Source organism: Bos javanicus, chromosome 13 (genome assembly GCF_032452875.1).
Source record: "Bos javanicus breed banteng chromosome 13, ARS-OSU_banteng_1.0, whole genome shotgun sequence".
Lineage (NCBI taxonomy): Eukaryota > Metazoa > Chordata > Mammalia > Artiodactyla > Bovidae > Bos > Bos javanicus.
This window is the reverse complement of record NC_083880.1, coordinates 30219346-30245336: the sequence shown is the minus strand read 5'-3', so window position 1 is coordinate 30245336 and position 25991 is coordinate 30219346. Positions and strand designations below refer to the sequence as shown.

At 41.7% G+C, this 25991-nt stretch overlaps 1 protein-coding gene across 1 annotated transcript in view; it reads left to right on the top strand.

Moving 5' to 3' along the window:
• The window catches only part of ITGA8 (integrin subunit alpha 8), a 189056-nt gene that overhangs the window by 69763 nt on the left and 93302 nt on the right, over nt 1–25991 (top strand). The window contains exons 14-15 of the mRNA XM_061436125.1: nt 19149–19194; nt 23401–23508. Of these exons, the coding sequence (XP_061292109.1) occupies nt 19149–19194; nt 23401–23508 (154 nt within the window). The remainder of the gene's footprint in view (nt 1–19148; nt 19195–23400; nt 23509–25991) is intronic.

Here is a 25991-nt window from a genome sequence, read left to right as displayed (position 1 = left end):
ATGAGCATCTTCCTTACTTTCTGACAACATAAGATACTGCAAGCTCATTTTTCATTTTCCCTGGAATCAACCATTCCTCGAAGGGCTCTATGCTATGCTAAGTCACTTCAGTCGTGTCCGACTCTGTGCGACCCCATAGACGGCAGCCCACCAGGCTCCCCCGTCCCTGGGATTCTCCAGGCAAGAACACTGGAGTGGGCTGCCGTTTCCTTCTCCAATGCATGAAAGTGAAAAGTGAAAGTGAAGTCGCTCAGTCGTCTCCGACTCTCAGCGACCCCATGGACTGCAGCCTAATAGGCTTCTCCGTCCATGGGATTTTCCAAGCAAGAGTACTGGAGTGGGGTGCCATTGCCTTCTCCGTCAAAGAGCTCTAGTTCTTTTATTGAAGAATGGTATCTAGAAACCAAGGTCTGGATACTAGGTGTTCTTATGGCTTAGGGTGTCAAGATAAGACTTGTAATGCACTGAATTCTATAGATTGCTGTATTCCCATACATTATACTAAATTTCAAACCATGAATATTAACTTGAAATCAACAACTTACATTTTTATTTTTCAACCTGTATCTTGTAAGTTAGCATTTTTGCATTTGTCAACAACAGGTATTTTGGCAATGTTAATCTTATTCAGCTAATGTTGAAAACAGCTACTAGTTTTCTTCATTTTAAATATGATAATAGAATATTTTCTGATTATATGGTGGCTCAGAGATAAAGAATCCATCTGCTAATACAGAGACACAAAAGCCACAGCTTTTTTTATATTGCTTCTTAGTATGTTCTGTAACTCCTTTGATAGCCAGGCATGATGGACTGGGTAAAAGGAACTGCTATAAATAGACCTATACTAATATGGCAGTGGGTTTTGGCTGGGAGTTGGGGCGGGTGGATGTTTTATGGTGTGTGATTAGATCTCGGTCTTTTTTCCTGTATCATTTTTTACTAAAGTTTTTCAAAATAATTTGTAGATGTTATAATACTTTATTATTATTTTTTATCGGGGTATAATTGTTTTAAAATGCTGTGCTAGATTCTGCTGCACAATGAAGTGAATCAGCTATATGTGTATATACATAATCTCATCCCTCTTCCCAACATCTGCTGAATCAGTGAAAAAGCAAGAGAGTTCCAGAAAAACACCTATTTCTGCTTTAATGACTATACCATAAGCCTTTGACTGTGTGGATCACAATAAACTGTGGAAAATTCTGAAAAAGATGGGCATACCAGACCACCTGACCGGCCTCTTGAGAAACCTGTATGCAGGTCAGGAAGCAACAGTTAGAACTGGACATGGAACAACAGACTGGTTCCAAATAGGAAAAGGAGTACGTCAAGGCTGTATATTGTCACCCTGCTTATTTAACTTATATGCAGAGTACATCATGAGAAACGCTGGGCTGGAAGAAGCACAAGCTGGAATCAAGTTTGCTGGGAGAAATATCAATAACCTCGGATATGCAGATGACACCACCCTTATGGCAGAAAGTGAAGAACTAAAGAGCCTCTTGAAGAAAGTGAAAGAGGAGAGTGAAAAGTTGGCTTAAAGCGCAACATTCAGAAAACAAAGATCATTATATCCGGTTCTATCACTTCATGGGAAATAGATGGGGAAACAGTGGAAACAGTGGCTGACTTTATTTTTTTGGGCTCCAAAATCACTGCAGATGGTGACTGCAGCCATGAAACTAAAAGATGCTTACTCCTTAGAAGGAAAATTATGACCAACCTAGACAGCATATTAAAAAGCAGAGACATTACTTTGTCAACAAAGATCCGTCTAGTCAAGACTATGGTTTTTCCAATAGTCACGTATGGATATGAGAGTTGGACTATAAGGAAAGCTGAGCACAGAAGAATTGATGCTTTTGAACTGTGGTGTTGGAGAAGACTCTTGAGAGTCCCTTGGACTGCAAGGAGATCCAACTAGTCCATCCTAAAGGAGATCAGTCCTGGGTATTCATTGGAAGAACTGATGTTGAAGCTGGAACTCCAATACTTTGGCCACCTGATGTGAAGAGCTGACTCATTTGAAAAGACCCTGATGCTGGGAAAGATTGAGGGTAGGAGGAGAAGGGGATGACAGAGGATGAGATGGTTGCATGGCATCATCTACTCGATGGACGTGAGTTTGAGTGAACTCCAAGAGTTGGTGATGGACAGGGAGGCTTGGTGTGCTGTGGTTCATGGGGTCTCAAAGAGTCGGACACGACTGAGCGACTGAACTGAACAGCCCTCTTGGACCTCCCTCCCACTGACCCCTTATCTGGCCCCTCTAGGTCAGCACAGAGTGCTGAGCTGAGCTCCCTGCACTATACATCAGATTCCCACGAGCTGTCTGAGCTCTCAGTCTTTTAGTGAGCCTATTCTTCTGGACTATGAGCTTCACACCTGCTTCTGAGTTGAGACAGGATGGCTAGGGTGGGCTGAAGTTGGGTATTTTCCTTCCTCCAGGTTAGACTCTGATAATACCCCAGTTATCTCTGGTTGACTAGCTTCTCCTGGCAGACCTTTTTAGGGAGAATAGAGTGCTCCGGTATATTTCTGATTGGTTTCTTCCCTCTTCCCCTCTGTTTTCTGATGTTCACTGGGGAGATACAGGAGAAAAAAACTCACAAACCTGGCCCTGTGGAAACCCACTAGTGACTAGACCTCTGGAGGATTTAATTCTCAGTGTTGTCCACACTGAGCTGCCTGCACTTCACCAATACAGTCTGGGTTTCCCTGCCCCCTGCTCTGGTTCCCATGGAGGCTGCTGCTCTGAGAAGTTGTGTTTCTCTGCATTTGCCTGGGAGTCTCTCCAACGAGGAGGCAGCACTGTGCCCTGTGACCTCACTGCTCTTATGGATCTAAGAAGAGCCATTGATTTTTCAGTTCGTTCAGCATTTTACTTGCTCAGATGGAACGGTGACTTCCAAACTTTTTACATGCTAGACCAGAAACCAGAAGTCGGACAGTTTAAATCCCAACTGACTACTTTCCAAGCATTCAATTGTAGGAGCTGGCTTCTTTCTGAAACCCAAGGCACCATTAATAAGGCAGAATATCATGTATCCTTGATCTTTGTTGTGTTAATAAAAACTCTGTGGCCAGCCATGGCTCGTTTTTTTTTAGAGGGGTGGGGTGAGTGGGAGTAAGTTCTCCTGTAGTTAGAATCTCTCCTTATTTCTGACCTCCCAGTGTCTGTTCTGGAGAAGGCAATGGCACCCCACTCCAGTACTCTTGCCTAGAAAATCCCATGGATGGAGGAGCCTGGTAGGCTGCAGTCCATGGGGTCGCTGAGAGTTGGGCACGACTGAGTGACTTCACTTTCACTTTTCACTTTCATGCATTGGAGAAGGAAATGGCAACCCACTCCAGTGTTCTTGCCTGGAGAATCCCAGGGACAGAGGAGCCTGGTGGTCTGCCGTCTATGGGGTCGCAGAGAGTCGGACATGACTGAAGCGACTTAGCAGCAGCAGCAGCAGTGTCTGTTCTTCATATAAGTCATTTTTAAATTTATGAATATACGATTTAAAAACTGTAGTTTAGTGTCATTCACTGAAGCATCCCATCTATCTTTGCACACCCTGGACATCTTCCCGGGAGTTCACTTCCCACTTAGGAACCCAGTTCAAATATCACTTCCTTGGAAACCCTCTCCTGACTCTTGTCCTTCCTCTAAAAACACTTCTCTCAGATTGAAATGACACATTTTTTGTGGTCTTTTGATAAATGCCTCTTTCGCCCCTTGAGACTGGACACTTTATTAATTGAGGGCAAGCCCTGGATTTAATTTTTCTCATTATGGAAGCCTAGTACTTCAAGCAGTGGCTGGCACTGGAGGCAGCTAGTAAATGTTTGTTGAATGAAAGAATGAATAAGTGAATAAATGAATGAATAAACCCGTTTCCTCATAGCCAGATACGTTCGCATATAAACTCTTCCCTCATCTCTTTACCTGGCAACTATCTTACAACTCTAAGTCCAGTGAGCTATCTTATTCTTGTGTAAAATAATAGACGTGGACAGAAAGACAATTACCATATGATATCACTTATACGTGGAATCTAAAATATGACACAAATGAAGCTGTCTATGAAACAGAAACAGACTCACAGAGGTAGAGAACGGAGTTGCGGCTGCCAAGGGGGAGGGATGGGGAAGGATGGACTGGGAGTTTGGGATTAGCAGATGCGAACTATTATATATAGGATGGATAAACAACAAGCGGCTTAGTGTACAACAGAGGGAACTACATTCAGTATCCTATGAGTAAACCATAATAGAAAGAATATGAAAGGTGGTCAGTGATAAAGAGTCCACCTGCCAATGCAGGAGACATGGGTTCAGTCCCTTAGTTGGGAGTCCCTTCTCCCCCTGGAGAAGGAAATGGCAACCTACTCCAGTATTCTTGCCTGGGAAATCCCATGAACAGAGGAGCCTGGCGGGCTACAATTCATGGGGTTGCAAAGGAGTCTGACGTGACCTGGCAACCAAACAACAGAAATTAACGCAACATTGTTAATCAGCTATACTTCAATAAAATTAAAAAAAAATAGACATGGAAGTCAAGATGGTGATGATCCTTTAAATAAACTTGGGCTTCTTCTCCTAGGATTATGGGAGGTGCCACTCAAGATGGTGCACTTATTCTTGGCAAGCAGAACCCTTGACCTTAATTCTATAAGCCCTGGGCATTTCAATGCCAGATTTCTAGACCAAGAGAACCAGTATCCAGCTTGATAGAAATAGCACCAATAGCATATGGGAGTCAGGGGGCCCATATTCTCATTTCTTCACCCATCATTTTCAGCTCTGTAACCCTGCATGTAACACTTATATCTCTGAACTTAGCTTCTCTAGCCTTAAAAGGAGGGTCATCAGAGCAATGCCCTATGGTTCAAGATTGTTGTGAAGACAACTTGCAAACCATAAAGAACTCTAAACAGTCAGTATATGTTATTTCTTAACCTCACCCCAAAGAGAGGTGAGAGGGACCCGAAAGAAGCTCTAATGCTGAGATTCAGATGCTCTAATGCTTTGCAGCGGACCTAGCCCTATGCTTTAAGGCAATGACTCACATAACATTCCTAGAGCTTCCTTCCTATAAGAGGAGAGCGAGTGATTTCCAAGATAACTAAGACAGCAGCAAAATCCTCTTTAGTATTTCCAATCTGCAAGCCCTGTTCATGTGACACTCTTCTTTCTGTATATGGCCATCATCTTTTATTTTTTGCTCACATTTTTCTGGGATGACATTAGTAATAGCCACTTTCCTAAAAACTACCAACCCTAATAGAGTTTCATGAGAGCTTGAGTGTACAACAGAATGTGTGGGGTCTGGCCAGCATTCTGGCTAAATTGTGATTAGGTGAAGCTCATTTGAGGGGTGCTCAGCCCCTCTCATCTCCAGCTTTCTTTTCTTTCTATCCTTAACAGCTCCTCTACGTCAGCTGCAGAAGCTGACAATGTTTCCTCTTCTCAGATGGGCAGTGGAGAAGGATCTAACATCCTTGTTCCCATCCAAATATAAATGGTGGGGGTGGGGGTGGGGGGAGTAGGTTACACCCAGGGGACTTGGATCTAGTGAGTGCTGGCCCGCATCTTTAACAAGCCCCCGTGGAGAGCTGACTGATAGACTATCAGTGCTCGAAGGGCAGAAAATGTGTCAGTTTGCTCACTGCTGAATCCTTGGCAGCTGGGACAGGACTTGGCTCATGCTGGGAGTTGAATCACAAGTTGCTGAATGAGGGTGTTCAGTAGAGGGAACTGCTACACATATCTTTTCTTCCTCTCCTCCCTCTCTGGCAACTCTATACATTTGTGTCTTAGTGTATCAGTTTTCTTGGGCTGCCATAACAAAGTACCATACGCCGGATGGCTCAAACAACAAAAATATATTTCCTTGCATTTCTGGAGGCTACCAGTACAAGTTTGAGATGTGGGCAGGATTGGTTTCTCCTGAGGCCTCTTTCTTTGGTCTGTAGACAGCATTTTGTTTTTGTGTCTGCATGTTGTCATTTCTCTGTGTGTGTGTCCAAATTTCCTCTTCTTACAGGACAGCAGCCAGATGAAATGAGGATCCACTCTAATGGACTTAGACTTTAAGTCCACTTTAACTTAGCTCTTTAAAGACAGTTTCTCTACATAGTCATATTCTAAGGTACCAGAGATTAAGACTTCAACGTCCAACTTTGGGGGGTGGGGAGATGCAATTCCGTTCATAACACTTAGCAGACTTTTAAAGTCCCACACAGTTTTTAATCATAGGATTTTCTCTGTCAGGATGGATGTGAGAATAGTGTTTTAATGGGACAGTGAGACCAGCAGGACCTCCTGGGGCTCCTGGACATGAAAGTGTTTCTTTGTCCCCCTGTTTCTCGTTTGTAGGGAATAGCCTTCACCCTCCACGACCTATCCTGAGTTCCAAAGGGCAGGTTCAAATAGTTGTTGATCAGGGAAGGGTGGGGATCCAGAGACAAGGGAGGAGTAGCCAAGAAACAACATACAGCCTTGGGGCAGGGTCCTCATTCCACCTCAAGGGATATACACAGCAATATCTTTGAGGTCTTCAACAGAACTAAAACCCCCAATATTTAGAAAGTGTTAATTCATGAAGCATTCTTAACTTTAGAGAAGGTCACAGTTTGATAATCTCTAGAACCAGAGAAGCTCCTCAAGAGACCACCTGAGGCCAGATTAAAGGAATGCAGGTCCTGCACACACCTGCATCCTTATCAGCAACCCCACCCTTAAACCATCCCACCCCCCTGCCCCTCCTCCCCCGCCCCGGTTGGGACACAGTTTTGAATGGCATGAGTCCCTGTGTTCCCCTTTGCCTGGCAGAGCAATAAAAGTATTCTTTTCTACTTCACCCAAAACTCTGTCTCCAAGATTCAAATCAGCACTGGTGTTCAGAGGCTGAGTTTTCAACATCAATACCAGACTCTTTTGGAGACTGTGAAATCATTCCCAATAGGCAGCCACTTATAAATGAGAATGGTCCTAAAGAAATAATCTTTTCTCCAAAACGGTTTTAGCGACTGACTGGACAGTACACATATTATAAGTGTGACCACAACAAGGATAAAGTGAAATGCCTTTGATCCAGTGACATGGGCCACAACTAGCAAAGCATCCATCAGCGGTGGGGAAAGGGCAGTGCCTACAGCCACAGGATGCTAATAACATGCAGAAAGCGATTTTCGTACGGCAGACTCCTCGTTTCATAGTGCACTTTTATTTTTGTGGGATTTTTTTAAAAAGAAAATAAACCCTCAGTAAATTAGAATGTTGCAACCTAATACCACAGTCCAGCTCATAAATGTTTTCCTTCAGAGTTCATTTGGAAGCATTTCAGACAGATTGTTAGGATTATTACTTACTGGGATAAAATTATGCTTTTTTTTTTTTTCAAACATTTCTTCCTCTACTTGTAACCCTCCTCTCAGTAATACTTTGCATGTTGCAATAAAAAAGCAAGAAAAAAAATCTGTCTATTTTTAGATGAACACATTTGCCAAACTCAAGGAGACTTATCTAAATGCCTGCTTCCCACAGACATGGGCTGTTTTTCCAGTGCCAAACTCATAAGCCAATTTTTAACCCGCTTAAGAGTCAACATGGCCATGTTTCCACCCATCATTTTACACATTATCTTTAATCCCATCATTTCTCTTAAAATCATCCTGGTATGAAAGTGAGCAGATCTCAGGTGGGTCCAGGTAGACATCTATACTTGACAACCCTCATTCATCTTTAAAATGCTGCGGGAAGGGGCTTAACAGAGATGGAGCCAAGGTGGTGAGGAGGAGTGTCTGGAGGAGATGCTGCAGGCTGTGAGCATCGGCAATGCCAAGACAGGAGCCAGAAGTCTATGGATGAGGAGCTCAGGGAGCTGAGTCTTAGAGGTGGGCCAGTGAGATGTCCAAGTCTGGTTGAACCAGGGAGAAAGCCAAACCCTGTTCCATAAAGGAAGCGAGATGAGACACAAACCATGCAGAAGCCTAGCTGACTCAAGAGACAAAAGACAGTCCTGGATTGTATATCAGAGCCGAGAAAGTGGTCATGTGACCCCCAACAAATTGTACTGAGCTCTTGGCTGTCTTGTCTGGAGAACCTTGAAGACTTCTCCAGACTTTTAGCAATCAAGAGCAACTTGTCCAAAGTCAATAGGAAGCCAGTGGCAAAGTGAACTGGAATTTACAATTCCTAAATTTTTACCCTCTATTCAGAAATTTTTCACTTGAACAATACTGCATTTAAAAGAGGACTTTAAAGACATTATAGGGATTTAACAAAAGACAATTTACAAATCAAAATCGGCCTATAGGTACAAAAACTTGTACACAAACGTTTATAGTGACTTTCCAAAAATTGGAAACAATGCAAGTTTTCCTCAGCCAGGGATGGATAAACAAACCATGAGTGAGTGAAATACAGCTCAGCAATAAAAATGAGTGAATTACTGACACATGCAAGATCGTGGATGAATCTCAAATGAACTAAGCTCAGTGAAAGAAGCCAATTCCAAAAGGCTAACTACTGGTACAGCCACTATGGAAAACTCAAAAAGCTAAAAACAGAGTTACCATATGATCCCGCAGTCCCACTCCTGGGCATATATATACCCAGACAAAACTATAATTCAAAAAGATACATTCTCCCCTGTGTTCATTGCAGCACTTTTTATAGTAGCCAAGACATGAAAGCAACCTAAATGTCCACCGACATATGAATGGGTAATGAAAATGTGGTACTTGTGTGTGTGTGTGTGTGTGTGTGTGTGTGTGTGTGTATACGCATACACACTGGAATATTATTCAGCCATAAAAAGAATGAAATAATGCTATTTGCAGCAACATGGATGGACCTAGAGATTATGATCCTTAGTGAAGTCAGAAAGACAAATCCCATATGACATCACTTATATGTAGAATCTCAAATGTGACACAAATGGACTTGTCTGTAAAACAGATACAGACTCACAGACAGACTTCTGGTTGTCAAGGTCAGGGGGAAGGTCGGGGAGGGATGAATTGGGAGTTTTGGATTAACAGATGTAAACTATTTATAGATAATGAATAAATAACAAGGTCCTACTGTATAGCACAGGAATTATGTTCAATAACCGGTAATAAACCATAGTGAAAAAGAATATGAAGAAGAGTGTGTGTGTGTGTATATATATACATACATATAAGAATCACTGTGCTGTACAGTAGAAATTAATACAACACTGTAAGTTATACTTCCATAAAATAAATTTTAAAAAATTAAAATAAAAGGCCAGAGAAGGTGAAAAAAGGCTACTTGCTGTATACCTCCATCTATGCAACATTCTGGAAAACAGAATAGAGGATCAAGAGGCTAAGAAGGGAGTCGGGGCAGGCTTGGCAGCAACGTGCAGGAGAACATTTGGGGATGATGGAGCTGTTCTGAATCTTGGTTGTGTTGGTAGTTCATGACCAGATGAATTTATCAAAGCTCTAAGAGTAGTATATTTTTTTTTTTTAATTTTATGGAATATAGTTGATTTACAATGTATTAGTTTCAGGTGTCCAGCAAAATGATTCAGTTATACATATATAGATATATATATCTGCCCTTTTTTGAGAATCTTTTCTCATGCCTCCCTCTCATAGGGGAGACCCGGGTTCGATCCCTGGGTCAGAAAGATTCCCTGAAGAAGGGAATGGCTACCCACTCCAGTATTCTTGCCTGGAGAATTCCATGGACAGAGGAGCCTAGTGGGTCACAGTTCATGGGTCGCAAAGAGTGGGACACACACACAGGCAATTGCAGAGTATTGAGTAGAGTTCCCTGTGCTATATAGTAGTTTCTTAGTAATTATCTATATAAAGTTGTGTGAATATGTCAATCCCAATCTCCCAATTTATGCCCCCTCCTCACTTACCCTGGTAACAAAAAACAAGTTTGCTTTCTACATCTTAACTCTTATTTCTGTTTTGTAGATGTTTCATTTGTACCCCCCCTTTTTTTTAAGATTCCACATATTAGAATACTTTTCAAGGCTGACATTTACTTTATGTAAAAACATCTGAATTTTAAGATTGTTTTGAGAGATAAAAGTAGCCTGTAGCTATGTTCCTGGGAAGCACAGGGATGAAAATAGGTAACAGCCAGACTGCCTCTTTAAAACTTGGCCTGGCCACTTACTTTATTTAGCTTTTCTGAACCTTATTTTCCCTATTTTAAAATGAGGATAATTATGGTATCTACCTCACAGGATTGCCGTAAGAAAGAAATGCATATAATTAAAATGTTTAGAAAGTTAGCTTTTATTTGATATGTCTCTGCTTCTGGGTCAAACATTTGCATTGTTATAGATAGATAGTATTAATTGCTTAGTTGTGTCTGATTCTTTGTGACCCCATGGACTGTAGCCTACCAGGTTCCAATGTCCATGGGATTATCCAGGCAAGAATACTGGAGTGGGTAGCCATTGCCTTCTCCAGGGGATCTTCCTGACCCAGGGATTGAACCTGGGTCTCTTGCATTGCAGGCAGATTCTTTGCCATCTGAGCCACAACTGACATAGCACATTCTAAGAAAACTGTGCCAATTTCTATTCCCTCCAACAGAGGATACATGCGTTTCTGATCCTCTTCTATTGTGCCTAATACTAAACTTTTCAAATTTCAGAAGTCAAAAATGATACCTCATTGTTTCTTCCATTTGTAATTCTTTGATAATGAATGAGGTTGAACATCTCTTCCTGTATTTATTGGTCACAGCTATTTATTTTTATGTGAATTGCCTATTTATTACCTTTTATTGAAATTAAAAGATGCTTACGCCTTGGAAGGAAAGTTAGGACCAACCTAGATAGCATATTAAAAAGCAGAGACATTACTTTGCCAACAAAGGTCCGTCTAGTCAAGGCTATGGTTTTTCCAGTGGTCATGTACGGATGTGAGAGTTGGACTGTGAAGAAAGCTGAGTGCCGAAGAATTAATGCTTTTGAACTGTGGTGCTGGAGAAGACTCTTGTGAGTCCCTTGGACTGCAAGGAGATCCAACCAGTCCATCCTAAAGGAGACCAGTCCTGGGTGTTCATTGGAAGGACTGATGCTGAGGCTAAAACTCCAATACTTTGGGCACCTCATGCGAAGAGTTGACTCATTGGAAAAGATCCTGATGCTGGGAGGGATTGGGGGCAGGAGGAGAAGGGGACAACAGAGAATGAGATGGCTGGATGGCATCACTGACTCGATGGACGTGAGTCTCAGTGAACTCCGGGAGTTGGTGATGGACAGGGAGGCCTGGCGTGCTGCAATTCATGGGGTCGCAAAGAGTCGGACACGACTGAACAACTGAACTGAACTGACTGATTGGACTATTTATAGTTTTATTGGCTTCCCTGGTGGCTCAGATGGTAAAGAATCTGCCTGCCATGCAGGAGACCCAGGTTCAATCCCTGGGTTGGGAAGATCCCCTAGAGAAGGGAATGGCAACCCACTTCAGTATTCTTGCCTGGAGAATTCCATGGACAGAGGCGCCTTGTAGGCTGTAGTCTGTGGGGCTGCAAAGAGTAGGACACGACTGAGCTACTAACACATACACTCATTGTTTTATTATTAATGTGTATGAGTCTGTCATAAAATAGGGTTATTAATAATAATTAACATTTATATTTTCATAGGTGCCTGACATTCTTGAGAGCATTGACAAATATTCCCATCTGATCAAGGGGCTGCATTGTGAACATCTACCACTATTTCTTTCACTTACCTTTAGAACTTGAATTTTTTAAAGTTTCAATTTTTAAATTCCTTGGTGATTTCTACATTTGGGGGGTTGTGTTTTGGCATCGGGCCTTCCCTCTGGAAGGGAACTTTTCATACAACTCCTAGGTTTTCGTTCCCACGTTTCTCATTCATTTGGAAGCTCTTTATGGCAGTTCTCACTGTCCAGAATTATTCTGAAATAATAAATGTCTTTTAACTCCAAGATTTTAAAGGAGGTGTTTGGTGGCATTTTGAGCAAGAGATTTCAGAATGTGTATATTTCTTAGGAAGATGGGAGAGTTAGAAGTGGGAAGAAAGAAAGTAGCAGAGAAGGTGGCTCACAACTGATGGTGCTCTGGGGACCGGGGAGTCGTCCCTCCATGAAATGCCTTTGGGAGATTTCCTCATCTAATCCTGTCCGCACTCTTCCTGTTATCTTCCCCTTCCCTCTGTCCCCCATCTCAGAAGTTTCCATTCTCTCTTTCTGCTCGCTGCCCACCTGGGCCCAGACTTCAAATCCACACTCAAAACAACACTAATGTTTTCCTATTGAACTTCTTCTAATTCTAAAATTTCCTTCGGAGATTAATGAAATCAGACCCTATAGTCCCAGCACCACTTTAAAGACTTGGCTCTCTACTGCTTTCTTGTTTAAAAACAACAATTTTGGAGAAATAAAATACAAAATAGAGGTGTAATAGGTCTCCTATGACCTCACATTTTTTAGGGTTATTTTTTCTTGCCAACTGATCCTGCATTCATGCTAATGTCTCCTTTTTTTAATCCTTAAAAGTACTTGGTTCCATCAAAAACCAAAAGGAAAATAAACTATGTTTCTCCGGCAGTGTGAGGTGATAAAAAAGGACTCTAGCAATTTTAGAACCGTTTTTGATTAAGGGGAAAGAACCAATTTTAGTTGCCAAGTGTTTCTTCAAGGGGGAATAAAAGGCTAAATGTCTTTGCATAAAGAAAGGCAAAGTTTTTTGTTTGTTTTCAGAATATGCTTTTAAGAAGTTTCAATAAGAAAGGAAAATAGATAAACACTAGATAAAGGTATAAGATCTGTTGTCTCAAAGTTAGGGGAAAAAGTCCACTGAGTTATGACCCAGTTATTAATTGCATAATCACTTACTGAATTATGGAAATACTAGCACCAAAATTTGTCATCAGATTATCACTGAAATTCCTTGGGATTAACATACACACCACTATATATGGATGTCACTATAGAGGAGAAGCTGAGAGTCACACTCCTGACCATCAAGGGTAACCATCAAGGGCCTACTGTATAGCACAGGGAACTCTACTCAATATTTTGTGATAACTTAGATGAGAAAAAAATCTAAAAAAAGAATGAATAGGTGTATGTATAATTGAATCACTGCTGTACCTCTGAAACTAACACAGCACTAAATCAACTGTACACCAATAAATAAAAATTTAAAAAAAAAACAGTAAAAGTCCTGAAGGAAGAAATTCCTAAGCATGACAGAATTATGCAAAAAAATTGTTTAAACTGGGTGTCTCTCTCTCTATATATATATGCACACATATATAAACAAGTGTGTATATACATATATAGATACATCCATGTACACAAACATAAATATAGGTGTGTATATATGTTGGGAACATATCTATAATAGCATATGTATATTTGGAAATCACATAATACTTATCGAAACAAGTCACATATTTTGGAAAGACAGATTAGTTAGAAACACAAATGAGCAGATCTGTTCTTCTCCCCTAGAGAAATCTGATAAAGACCCTGAGCACAGATGCTTCTGGCCTTTTCCAGCAGGCACAATACCAAGGTGGTGTCTCAGAAGACAAGCGTACTTTAGTGGTAGATAACTGTTTTCTCAGTCTCTGAATAACTGTGGCCACGTTCTCATGAAAAAAAAAAAAAAAAATCATGGCCTGTTTTGCCAGTTACTTGAGTTTTCCCGAGTAGGAAAATCCCCACCCTGAGGCCTAGGAATCAAAGTTCCCAAAGAAAAAGCGCTCCTGCCCCTGATGGTCAGGAGTGTGACTCTCAGCTTCTCCTCTATAGTGACAATCTGATCATGATGCAAGCTCTGAAGTGTGTGTGCGTGTGTGTGAGTGTCTCCCAACACTTTCAAGGGTACATGCAAAAATTCAGCAGAATTATAGTTGACATTAGCCTGTCTTAATAATTGTTCCATTTCCTTCATCTCTCTCTTTTTTAGTATATTATCTCATGATTACTTTTCCTCCCATTTCATAGGAGGATAAAGTCCCTGCCCTGTTTCTGACACGATGCCTGGTGCTGTGGATGCAAAGATTCTTTCTTTCTTCATTTCAGCCCCTACCATTCCATAAAATCTTTGTGATATGCAAACCCAAAGAAAGATCCCTGCCCTGGAAGAGCTTATAGTCTTTTTTCTTGGTCATTTCCAAAGAGTAAATGCTTACAATTTGTCTGTTATTTATAAAGTGTCCAATCTCAAGATATAAACATTTCACCTTATTTGGAAACAAAAACAAAGCGCATGATCCCTTGGAATCAGTTTTCATAATGGAACTTTCCTGTCTGGTGTTGTGTCAATAGATGCAGATCAGACCAAGTGCCACCTGTACTACACTTGTCTAAATACTGGAGTTCAGATTACACAGGAAGAACAGAGTCTGTGTTTCTTCAAATCAGTAGCTCTTTTTCCTCTGACATAGCGAAAATGCACTGTTGTGCAGGGAGAGACGAATGTCAACAGAAAAAAATGTGAAAATCATTGAAAATGGTGACATTCTGATATGTTTTCAAAACTGGTAGACTTAGAAACTTTGCTTTCTGACTTCATAGATTTGAACCCTTGGAAAAGAGTGTTTTATTCCATGAGTCATAGATACTCAGGTGGTAGCCCTTGACTTACTGTCTTCCTTAATCTCACAGACGGAGCTCCCTGCAGTAGTCCCCAACCTTTCTGGCACCAGGGACTGGTTTCGTGGAAGAAACTTTTTCCACATACCAGGAGTGGGGGCAGGGATGACTTGGGGATGGTTTCGGGGCCTTATATTTACTGTATACTTTATTTCTATTATTATTATATCAGCTCCACCTCAGATCATCAGGCATTAGGTCCTGGAGGTTGGGGACCCCTACTAGATGACTTTCATTTGACTTGTTGAACATGGTTGTTATTTAGTCACTCAATCTTGTCCAACCATTTGAAATCCCATGGACAACAGCCCGCCAGTTTCTCTGTCCATAGCATTCTCCAGGCTAGAATACTGGAGTGGGTTGCTATTTCCTTCTCCAATTAAACATTAGCATGCACATCTTTTAAAACATGGATCTTTGGAGTCCAGTCCTGAGTCTGTCATCTGAATCTGATGCTGTGTCTATATAACAAGAAACTTTCAACTTTTTAAATTGAAGTATAGTTGATTCACAATATTGTGTTAGTTTTAGCTATACAGCCAAGTGACTCAGTTATGTGGATATATATATATATATATATGTTCTGATTATTTTCCTTTATAGTTCATTCAAAAATGTTTATATGGTTCCCTGTGCTATACAGTATATTCTTGTTTATCTATTTTATGTATAATGATGTGTATCTGTTAATCCCACACTACTAACTTATTCCTCCCCCTTTCCTTTCCCCTTTGATGTTTCTTTTCTATGTCTGTAAGCCTACTTCTGTTTTGTATATAAATTCATTTGTATAATTTTTTAGATATCAGTAAGATCACGTAATATTTCTCTTTCTCTGACTTCACTCTGTATAATCATCTCTAGGTCCATCCATGTTGCTGCAAATGGCAGTATTTCATTTTTTTAATGACCAACTAATAGTGCTGTGTGTGTGTGTTGTGTGTATCCATCTTCTTTACCCATTCATCTGTTGATGGACACTTACATTTCTTCCATGTAACCAGAGATATTTTGACTGATTCTAATCCTGAAGATATGAGTCTATTTAAAAAAAAAAAAAAAAAACATGTTTCACAAGAATTATTGTCTTTGGTTGGGTTCTTTAAGAGAAGACACTAAATATTAGAAAAGAAGTAGTTTATTTGAGGAATAACCCCCAGAAATCATTGCTAAGGAAGTAGGGAAGAAAGATGTGAAAAGGAAAGATTATTATCACGAGGCTGACTGGGTGAGCAACTAGGGCTTTGTCTCACTGGGGAATTCTGGAGACAGGAAGCACATGCCTTAGAGTCGCCCTAAGAAAGAAGCCTTGCTAGCTCATGGACCTAGCTATCCATCCAGTCCCCATCCATCACGGGCTGAGGGTAATGCCCTGGCCCAGCCAAGAGAAGCCCCTAGAGAAGAGTCATAGTTGCTTGCAGTCTGACCAGTTCCTTTGTCTGGAAAGGTGAGTGCCAAGGGCATGTGGCTACAAATCATTTTCCTGTACAAACTCCATTAAACCAATTTAATTCCTTGATTGGTTTTCCATATGGCATGGCCAAAAAAGTTTCCCCGTCTTTTTTTCTTTTCATTTTCACCTCAGTTCTACTGGAATTAACCAATTATGGATCCAGCTATTATAAGTTTTCTTCTGTGGCTGTTAATTCTGCCAAGTCAAATTTTCCCATCTCTGCATCTAAATTTTACTTTGCAGATATAGCCATGATCATTTTCATTTGTGCTTGGTTGCACCTCCTGAGAAAAAATAAGCATCATACATGAGATTAAGAAAAATGGAGAGTTCTGCCTATGTATCAGCCAATCACTGAGATTGTTGTGAACATTACTCCTCAAAGAGTTTAAGACGTCTCTGTTGCCCAGTCCTGCTGTAACCCAGCTTCACCTCTTCTGTATGTGTGTGAAAGTGAAATTATCTCAGTCATGTCTGACTCTTTATGACTCATCAGTGAATTTATATGTGAGCCTCCTCCCTAAGCCTCAAATTCCTCTTCTGCCAAAACATAGATGTAGAGAACAAATGTATGGATACCAAGGGGGGAATGTAGTGGGGAGGAGTGGATTGGAAGATTGGGATTGATATGTATATACTCTATGTGTAAAATAGAACACTAGTAAGAACCTACTGTTGGAGAAGGCAATGGCACCCCACTCCAGTACTCTTGCCTGGAAAATCCCATGGACGGAGGAGCCTGGTAGGCTGCAGACCATAGGGTCGAGAAGAGTCGGACACGACTGAGTGACTTCACTTTCACTTTTCCCTTTCATGCATTGGAGAAGGAAATGGCAACCCACTCCAGTGTTCTTGCCTGGAGAATCCCAGAGATGGGGGAGCCTGGTGGGCCGCCGTCTATGGGGTCGCACAGAGTCGGACACGACTGAAGCAACTTAGCAGCAGCAGCAGCAAGAACCTACTGTATAGCACGTGGCATTCTACTCAATACTCTGTGCTGATTTAAATGGGAACTAATCCAAAAAGAGGGGATATATGTATACATATTGCTGATTTACTTTGTTGTACAGCAGAAACGGACATGACATGGTAAAGCAACTCTACTGCAACAAAATAAATAAAAACAAAAAGCAAATTCCTCTTCTGCAAAATTGTGCTAATAATAAAGACTTCTTAACTTGCTAGGAATCATGTAAAGTAAATTCATTAAAAGGATTCCTGGCCTAGAATAAGTGTTCGATATGTGTTATTGATTATTAGCATTGTTGTTGTTATTTAATATTATTATAGTTTCCCTGCTTATCCATGGCGGCATATGTTCCAGGACTCTCAGTGGATGCCTGAAACCTCGGAGAATACTGAACCCTCTAGATACTATGTTTTTTCCCTGTACATAAAGATGAATTTATTAATTATGAACAGAGATTAACAACAATAACTAAGAATACAGTAGAACAATTATAACTATATACTATAATAAAAGTTATGTGAATCTGGTCTCTCACTCAAAACATCTTATTGTACAAATTCAGTGTCTTTTCAGTCTTAGCTAATTACTTCTCACCTACTGTGGTTTTAACTTTTGCAGCTTGTGGTGGGACCACAAAACTAGCATGAGTTTTTTTTCTTCTTCACAGTTTCACATATATGATTTTTTCTTACTGTAGATCTTAGCAGCTTTAGCGCAGGATTTTGTTTCTTACTAAGTGGAGAATGTTCACCTTTTCACTTAAAGGAATCACTTAGGGCTTCTCTTTAGCACATTTTAATTGCTAGCATCACTCCTTTTTAATTTTTTTTGGTCATGCCCTGCAGCATGCAGGATCTTAGTTCCCCTGACCAGGGATCGAACCCATACCCCCTGCATTGGAAGCGTGGAGTATTAACCACTGGAACACCAAGGAAGTCCCTAGCATCACTCCTCTCGCAGTTTAGTGCCATTATTAAGTAAAATAAGTGTCACTTGAAGAAGCACTGAGATGCCAAGTTGGCTACTAAGCGACCACAGATAGGACATGCTGGACCAAGAGGTCATTCACATCCCAGGCGGGATGGCGTGAGATTTCATCACGCTGCTCAGAACAGCGTGCAATTTAAACGTTTGATGATGAGTTGTTTATTTCTGGAATTCTCCACTTAATATTTTCAGACTGTGGTTGACCACAGGTAACTGAAACCAAAGAAGCAAAACCATTAATAAGGAGAGACTGTTATAATATAATATGTCAGTTATTTCATACACTACCAGTCACTCTGCCAAAACCATACTCGCCACCCACGTATTTGGAAGAGCGAAAGGCTGAGGTAAGATGGCAGCCAAACTGCTCTACTTCACCGGTAAAACACTTGCCTTATAGGATTGTTGCTGATAGGGGGATGATAAAACAGTATGTGTGATGAGCCTGGTACATAGTAGGCACTTAGCGTATGCTTCCCTCTCCCTTTTTTTCTATTTATTTATTTAGTTGCAGCATGTGGGATCTAGTTCCCAGACCAGAGATTGAACCCAGGCCACATGCTTCAGGAGTGCAGAGTCTTAGCCCCTGCACCACCAGGGAAGTCCTTTTTTCTTTTTAAATTAGTTTTTCATTGGAGTATAGTTGCTTTACACTCTTACGTTAGTTTCTACTGTACAGCAAAATGAATCAGACATACATATACGTATATCCCTACCCTTTTGGACTTCCTTCCCATTCAGGTCACCACTATGATCTTATTTACAAATCAGAAATAGAGACACAGGCACTTCTTCCCTTATGATTTAAGGTGTGTGCCTTGGGTCTGGAGGATATGGCATTATGACGAATATCTGAAGCATTTCTAGAAGGCTGGCCTTCCTGAGTCCAGTAGGGTTGGAGATCTATGGATTTATGCGTCATATTGAGTTACAGTGAAGTTCCTATATCCTTTCCAAAATGCCTTAGGAAAGCCGTGATTTGCTGTTCTTGTTTGTATGACTCTCATTCTGCAATCGGCATATCAGGTTGCTCTCTGTGCTATTTATAATTAATTATGAGTTTTGATCAATTCTATAAAATTTGTGCTTCTGTGTTTTTTTTTAGATTTAATTGTGGGTGCATTTGGAACAGGAAAAGTAGCAGTTTACAGGTATGTGGTTGATGGTCTGCAAATTTGTTTTTTCTATTATAATATATTAACTTCAGGTGTTGGAGAAGGCAATGGCACCCCACTCCAGTACTCTTGCCTGGAAAACCCCATGGACAGAGGAGCCTGGTAGGCTGCAGTCCATGGGGTCACTAAGAGTCGGACACGACTGAGCGACTTCACTTTCACTTTTCACTTTCATGCATTGGAGAAGGAAATGGCATCCCACTCCAGTGTTCTTGCCTGGAAAATCTCACGGACAGCAGAGCCTGGTGGGCTGCCGTCTATGGGGTCACACAGAGTCGGACACGACTGAAGTGACTTAGCAGCAACTTCAGGTGTATGACATTCAATATTTGTATATATTGCAAAATGATTACCATGATAAGTCTTATTAATTACATCTATCACCACATAGTTACAACTTTTTTTGGCCTGTGATAACTTGTAAGATCTACCCTCTTAGCAACTTTTCAATATACTTTATATATAACAATAACACAGTATTATTAACTATAAGCACCATGCTGTATGACTTATAAATAGTAAATCCCCATGACTTATGTATAACTAGACGTTTGTACTTTTGACCACTTTCACCCATTTCCATCACCCCCTCTCACTGCCATCTCTGGCAACCACCAATCTGTTCCCTGTATCTATATGTTCATCTTGTGATTTTGATTTTTGTTTTTAGATTGTACATATAAGTGAGATCATATGATATTTGTCCTTTTCTGAATTTTTCACTAAGCATAATACTCTCAAGGTCCTTCTGTGTTGTCCCAAAAGGCAAGATTTCCCTTTTTGTGGCTGAATAGTATTCTGTTGAATATGTATCTTTATTTCTTCATTGATGGACACATTCTTCTAGTTGTTTCAGATGCATTTCCTCTTTGTTTTTGGTTTTGCCTTAAATTATTTCTTTTGGAGAACATTGAGATGCTTTTTTTAAAGTTTGGAGGAATATTTTCCCCTCAGTATTTTTCCCTTTCTTTCAACCTTTCTGTTTTTGTTCTCATATCTCATGACCAAACTTCCAGCCTCTACTAGCATAATGTTAAATAAGATATGGATCTTAGTGGAACTTACAAAATGACACATTTTTTAGATGGCCCTCAATGTAAATACTTCTCTTTGCTTTGGAAATGAATTAAAATGTGCTTATACATAAGGAAGGTGGGGCAGGGGAATGGTATTATGTACCCTGGCCTTTGTAATCAAATGTGGACACTAAATTAGGGAATAGAAATACTATCCAAGAATTGGTAGTCTCCAAAAACAAGCATTGAACAATTCAAATATGACAGATCTGGATTTTAAAATACCTAGCCATTGCACCTCTAATCCAATTTGACTGTTGTTCTTATAAAAAGAATGCACGGTGAAGAGACAGACATGCATACAAGGAGAAGACCATGTGAAGATTGGAGTTAGGCTGCCACAAGTGAAGAACTTTCAGAAGCTAGGAGAGACCCCTGAATGAATCCTTCCTTAGAGCTTTCAGATAAAACATGCTTCTCCTGATCCCTTGGTGTCAATAAATTTGTGTTGCTTAAAAAAAAAAAAAAAGAAAGAAAAACCTGGCCATTCCAGACACTCACCCATTTGTACTCTTGGGCAAGTTTCTGTAACCTTCTGAGCCTCAGATTTTTTTTTTCATATGTCAAATGGGCATAATACTTACATTATAAAGTTATTTTGTTAAAAGGATTGAGACTGTGCATGTAAAGTAAACAGAATAAGTAACCAGTAGGCAGTGATCAAAAATTGAGATTCTGTTTTCATGTTTAAAAAAGTGTTACAGGAATGTAAGACACCAGGTAAGGTATCAAAAGGCAGAGAGCTGATCCAGGTGTTCTGGGCACATGACCTAGCACAAACCTAGGTCAACTCCCCTAGGAATTCTAAAGTTGGTTTCCTCAAGGAGGTAGGATTATCACCATCAGTACTAAGACATCCTCAGAGGGTTGATGTATACCAGCCGCTCTCCATTTTAGGGAGTAGAGAATCAGGTGATTGAAATGCTCAAAGTACAGGAAGGAATGGGACTGTGTTTGTGGCCATGAAGCAGCAGCACTTGGAGCTGCTGCTGCTAAGTTGCTTCAGTCGTGTCCGACTCTGTGCAACCCCATAGATGGCCTCCCACCAGGCTCCCCCGTCCCTGGGATTCTCCAGGCAAGAACACTGGAGTGAGTTGCCATTTCCTTCTCCATTGCATGAAACTGAAAAGTGAAAGTGAAGTCCTAAGTCGTGTCCAACTCTTAGCAACCTCATGGACTGCAGCCTACCAGGCTCCTCCGTCCATGGGATTTTCCAGGCAAGAGGCACTTGGAGCTGATGGAGTGCAGTTGTCTCGTGGTCCAGCCACTATGCTCTGAATCTACATTTGCAACAAGGCCCTGTTTCCCATAAACGGCTCCCAGTCGATTACTGGACACAATAGGGATACAAACAGGCCCACCTGGAGCTCCACAAACAGGCAACTTTGGCTTAAGACCCTCCTCCCCGAGTGCCCCAGCTGGAGCTTCTTTCCCAGGTTGCCTTTTCTTTCGTTGTTCATTCCCAGGGATCAGACCTACATCACACTCTGTCTTGTGTGTCTAATCCTGTTTAACCTGCTTTTCCAAGGCCTGGAGCTCACACAATATTGAAAATAAAAATCACCTAACAGTGTACAGATAGTATACAGGAGTTTAGGAAAATTCCCACTAGGCGCCATTATGGTAATCATGAAATCCTTTAAAGCAGTGCCCTAAACAACGCGTTGCCCCATGGCCCAGCCCTACCACCTGTCAGAGGAAAACTTAAGCACCATGGCATCATCTCACATTGTCATCTGGAGATCTGGCTCCCAGCTCTCCTGTCTTGGCACCAAGCTTTAAAAATTTGCCCCATTCCCTTTCCCAGTGATTTACTTTCTTGTCTGGTTTATCCTCACCTAGGTGGTTGGAATTGAGTTTATTCTGTATTAGTCCCTTTCCTCCAGCTCGGCTGCACAACAGAATCACCTGGAGGGTGTGTTTGACATTCGGGTGCCTGGCCTTGACCCCCGGGGGTTCTGATTCAATTGCTCTGTGATGAGCCTGGGTCTGGTTTCTGTTTTAAAGCTGTTGGCTGCTTCTGTTGTGCAATCAGGACTGGAGAACCATTGCTCTGTATGAAGCACAGAATGAGTCCACCCACCCTCAAGGGTTTAGGTCAATCTGCAAAGCTTGGCTAGAACATTGCCAATCAACATTTAACAATCCCCACTGGCCATCTATTTTACATGTGGTGTGTATGTTTGCACATTACTTTCTCCATGTGTCCCGCCTTCTCCTTCCCGCTGTGTCCACACGTGTATTCTCTATGCGTCTCCACTGCTCCCCTGCAAATAGGTTCATCAGTACCGTCTTTCTAGAGTCCATATACATGAGTTTATATACGATACTTGTTTTTATCTGACTTACTTCACTCTGTATAATAGGCCGTAGGGAATTCGCTGTATGAGTCAGGGAGCTCAAACTGATGCTCTGTGACAACCTAGAGGGGTGGGATGGGGTGGGAGGTGGGAGGGAGGTTCAAGAGGGAGGGGACATGTATATACCTATGGCTTGATTCATGTTGATGTATGGCAGAAACCAATGCAATATTTTAAAGCCATTATCCTTCAATTAAAAGTAAATAAATTTTTTTAAAAAGTAAAAAATAACAAAGCAAAAAACATTTAAAAGTGCCTATGCAGGGACTTGCCTGGTGGTCCCGTGGCTAAGACTCCATACTACCAACACACGGAACCCAGGTTCAATCCCTGGTCAGGGAACTAGACCCCACATGGCACAACTAAGACCTGGCACCTCCAAATAAATAAAAATTCAAGTACTTACAGGTGTGACACAAGTGACTGTAGGAGGATGTATTTCTTCATATTCAGATGTGAATGTGGATAGACTAGCAGATCCCAGGGAAGTATTTCATAGCCATGTCACCAAAATAGTGTGAGCACTCCATAGACAGAGCAGGTCCGTGAATGCGGCTTTGCTCCAGGGTCTCACAGCTCCATAATATTCACGAGCAACCAGAGGTGTCTGAACGTAGCTGGTTGAATCCTGAGCCCACCTGTTCACGCAGTGAGGGGAACTCTTGGCACTGGGGCTGGGAATGTTGGCAGTGGCTTCTGCCTGCTGCTCGCGGGACTGGTTAAAGCCGTGCATCTTCTCCCTGCAGAGCGAGGCCGGTTGTGACGGTGGGGGCCCAACTTCTCCTGCAGCCGGTGATCATCAATCTGGAAAACAAAACCTGCCTGATTCCAGAATCAGTGGCACCTGTGGCCTGGTGAGTTTCTACAGTGCTTCTTGCCCTCTTGTGTGAACTCAGATCACCTGGGAATCTCGTGAACCTGCACTTCGGGGGCCATAAATCAGGCGCGGGACGTGAGACTATGTTTCTGAAGGTGCTCCAAAGTGGTGTTGATGTTGCCAGTCTGAGCACCACATCCGAGTAGCCAGGAGTTAGTCTATTAAAAAAAAAAGTAACTGACACAATGCTGATCTTTCGCTGTCGACTTGTATGAAGGGTATGTCTCCATCTTCAGGCACCACATGAGATGAAAAACAAAACTAACCTGAGAAAATTCCCAGCCAAGCGAATCTTGGAGTTCTTTTAAAATCTTGGCCTACTAAAACCAACATTAAACAAACTGAAAATATAATTAAAAAAATCTTGATTTGCATATGCTTATAAACACTTTCCAGACATACGTATTGTCTTTTTTTTTTTTAAATAATGGGTCAGATTACTCACTTTCTGTGCTGAAGACAGATGTAAGTTTTATAACCTCACATGTACAATGAGATGGAAGGTAAATGTTATAGAGATTTTTGTGTCCTCACCTATATTTGGGGGGCTATGATCTCATACACAGCTCAAGGAACTGCCAGTTTGCTTCTCAGTATGTAGGTTCTCCAGGGTCAGAGGTCTGTCTTATTGGGTAATGCTTTAGGGTAATATTCTCTGATATAGACACAAGCTTGGCCCAGGGTCTCAGCCTATGCAATTGCCCAGCTTGACCCCAGAACCACAACTTTTGGGCCCGACTATGTAGGACCCTTCTTTCTCCAGATTTTAAAAGGACGTATAGAACTCATTCCTGGCAACTTATCAAACCCACAACCTGGGCATGTTATAACCAATTTAACAGAGGCTATAACATACCTCTCTGCTTTGAAGGCAGACACCCACAGGGGTATCCTATTGGTAACATCTCCACACAATTCAACCATACCATCACCCTGACTCACCCTCTGACATTAGAACAAAATTGGAACACAGACAAAACCACTGTCCAAACCGAGATCAAGAAATCCACATGTATACCTGTGGCGGATTCATTTTGATATTTGGCAAAACTAATACAATTATGTAAAGTTTAAAAATAAAATAAAATTAGAAAAAAAAAAAAGAAATCCAAAAAAAAAAAAAAAAACTACTCCCCCTCCCAAGGATCATGACTTTTTGGTCTTTAAAATACAGGTACCATGTAAGACCCCTTTTGCTATAGATTCCAATAGTTCCTCACCCCCTACCATCTGCACAGGGTAGGACCCAGTAAACATCTCCAATTGCTCCACACTTCTCACACAGTCACTAGTCTGGGGCAACAAACCCGCTTTTTAAAGTTCTGTGCAACATCCAGGGCTTCCCAGGTGGCGCTAGTGGTAAAAAATCCACTTGCAACAGAGGAGATGCCAGAGACATCTTGATCCCTGGGTGGTTTGGTGGTTTAGTCACAAAGTTGTGTCCGACTCTTATGCCTCCATGGACTGTAGCCCGCCAGGCTCCTCTGTCTGTGGGATTCTCCAGGCAAGAATACTGGAGTGGGTTGCTGTTTCCTCCTCCAGGGGATCTTCCCGACCCAGGAGTCGAACCTGGGTCTCCTGCATTGTAGACAGATTCTTTACTGATTGAACTATAAGGGAAGCCCCAATCTCTGGGTTGGAGAGTTCAATCCTCAGGTTGGAAAGATCCCCTTTAGGAGGAAATGGCAACCCACTCCAGTATTCTTGCCTGGAGAATCTCATGGACAGAGGGGCCTGGCGGTTTATAGTGTACAGGGTCGCAAAGAGTCAGACACGACTGAACACACACACACACTCCAAAAAATCAACAAATATTTGGAGTGTTTTAGATCTGCCCCCATTTCCTAGAAGACATGGCATAACTCAGATGATATGGTCAGCTCCTGAGAAAGTCAGAATGCAGAACACATCAGTCTAGACCCTTAGAAAAAGGGTCCCCAACCTCCAGACTGTGGACCGGTACCTCCTGTCAAACTAGCGTCAGCATTAGATTAGAAGTAAAGTTCACAGGGAATTCCCTGCTGGCTCAGAGGATAAGGCATCTGCCTGCCATGCGGGAGACCAGGGTTTGATCCCTGGGTTGGGAAGATTCCCTGGAGAAGGAAATGGCAACCCACTCCAGTATTCTTGCCTGGAGAATCCCATGGACAGAGGAGCCTGGCCAGCTACAGTCCACGGGGTTGCAAATAGTCGGACACGACTGAGTGAGTTCACTTCACTTCACTTCAAAGTTCACAGTAAATGTAAGCCCTTGAATCATCCTGAAACCATCTCCCCCAACCCCTGCTCCGTGGAAAAACTGTCTTCCACGAAATCAATTCCTTGTGCCAAAAAGGTTGAGGACCACTGTTATAGAATGTATTCCCAGCCAGTTTCAGCATGTTGCTCACGGCCTCTGGACAGGGGTTCATACAGGAATCAGAGCCTTTAAGGGTGGAGGATAAGGGGTGTGGACGACCT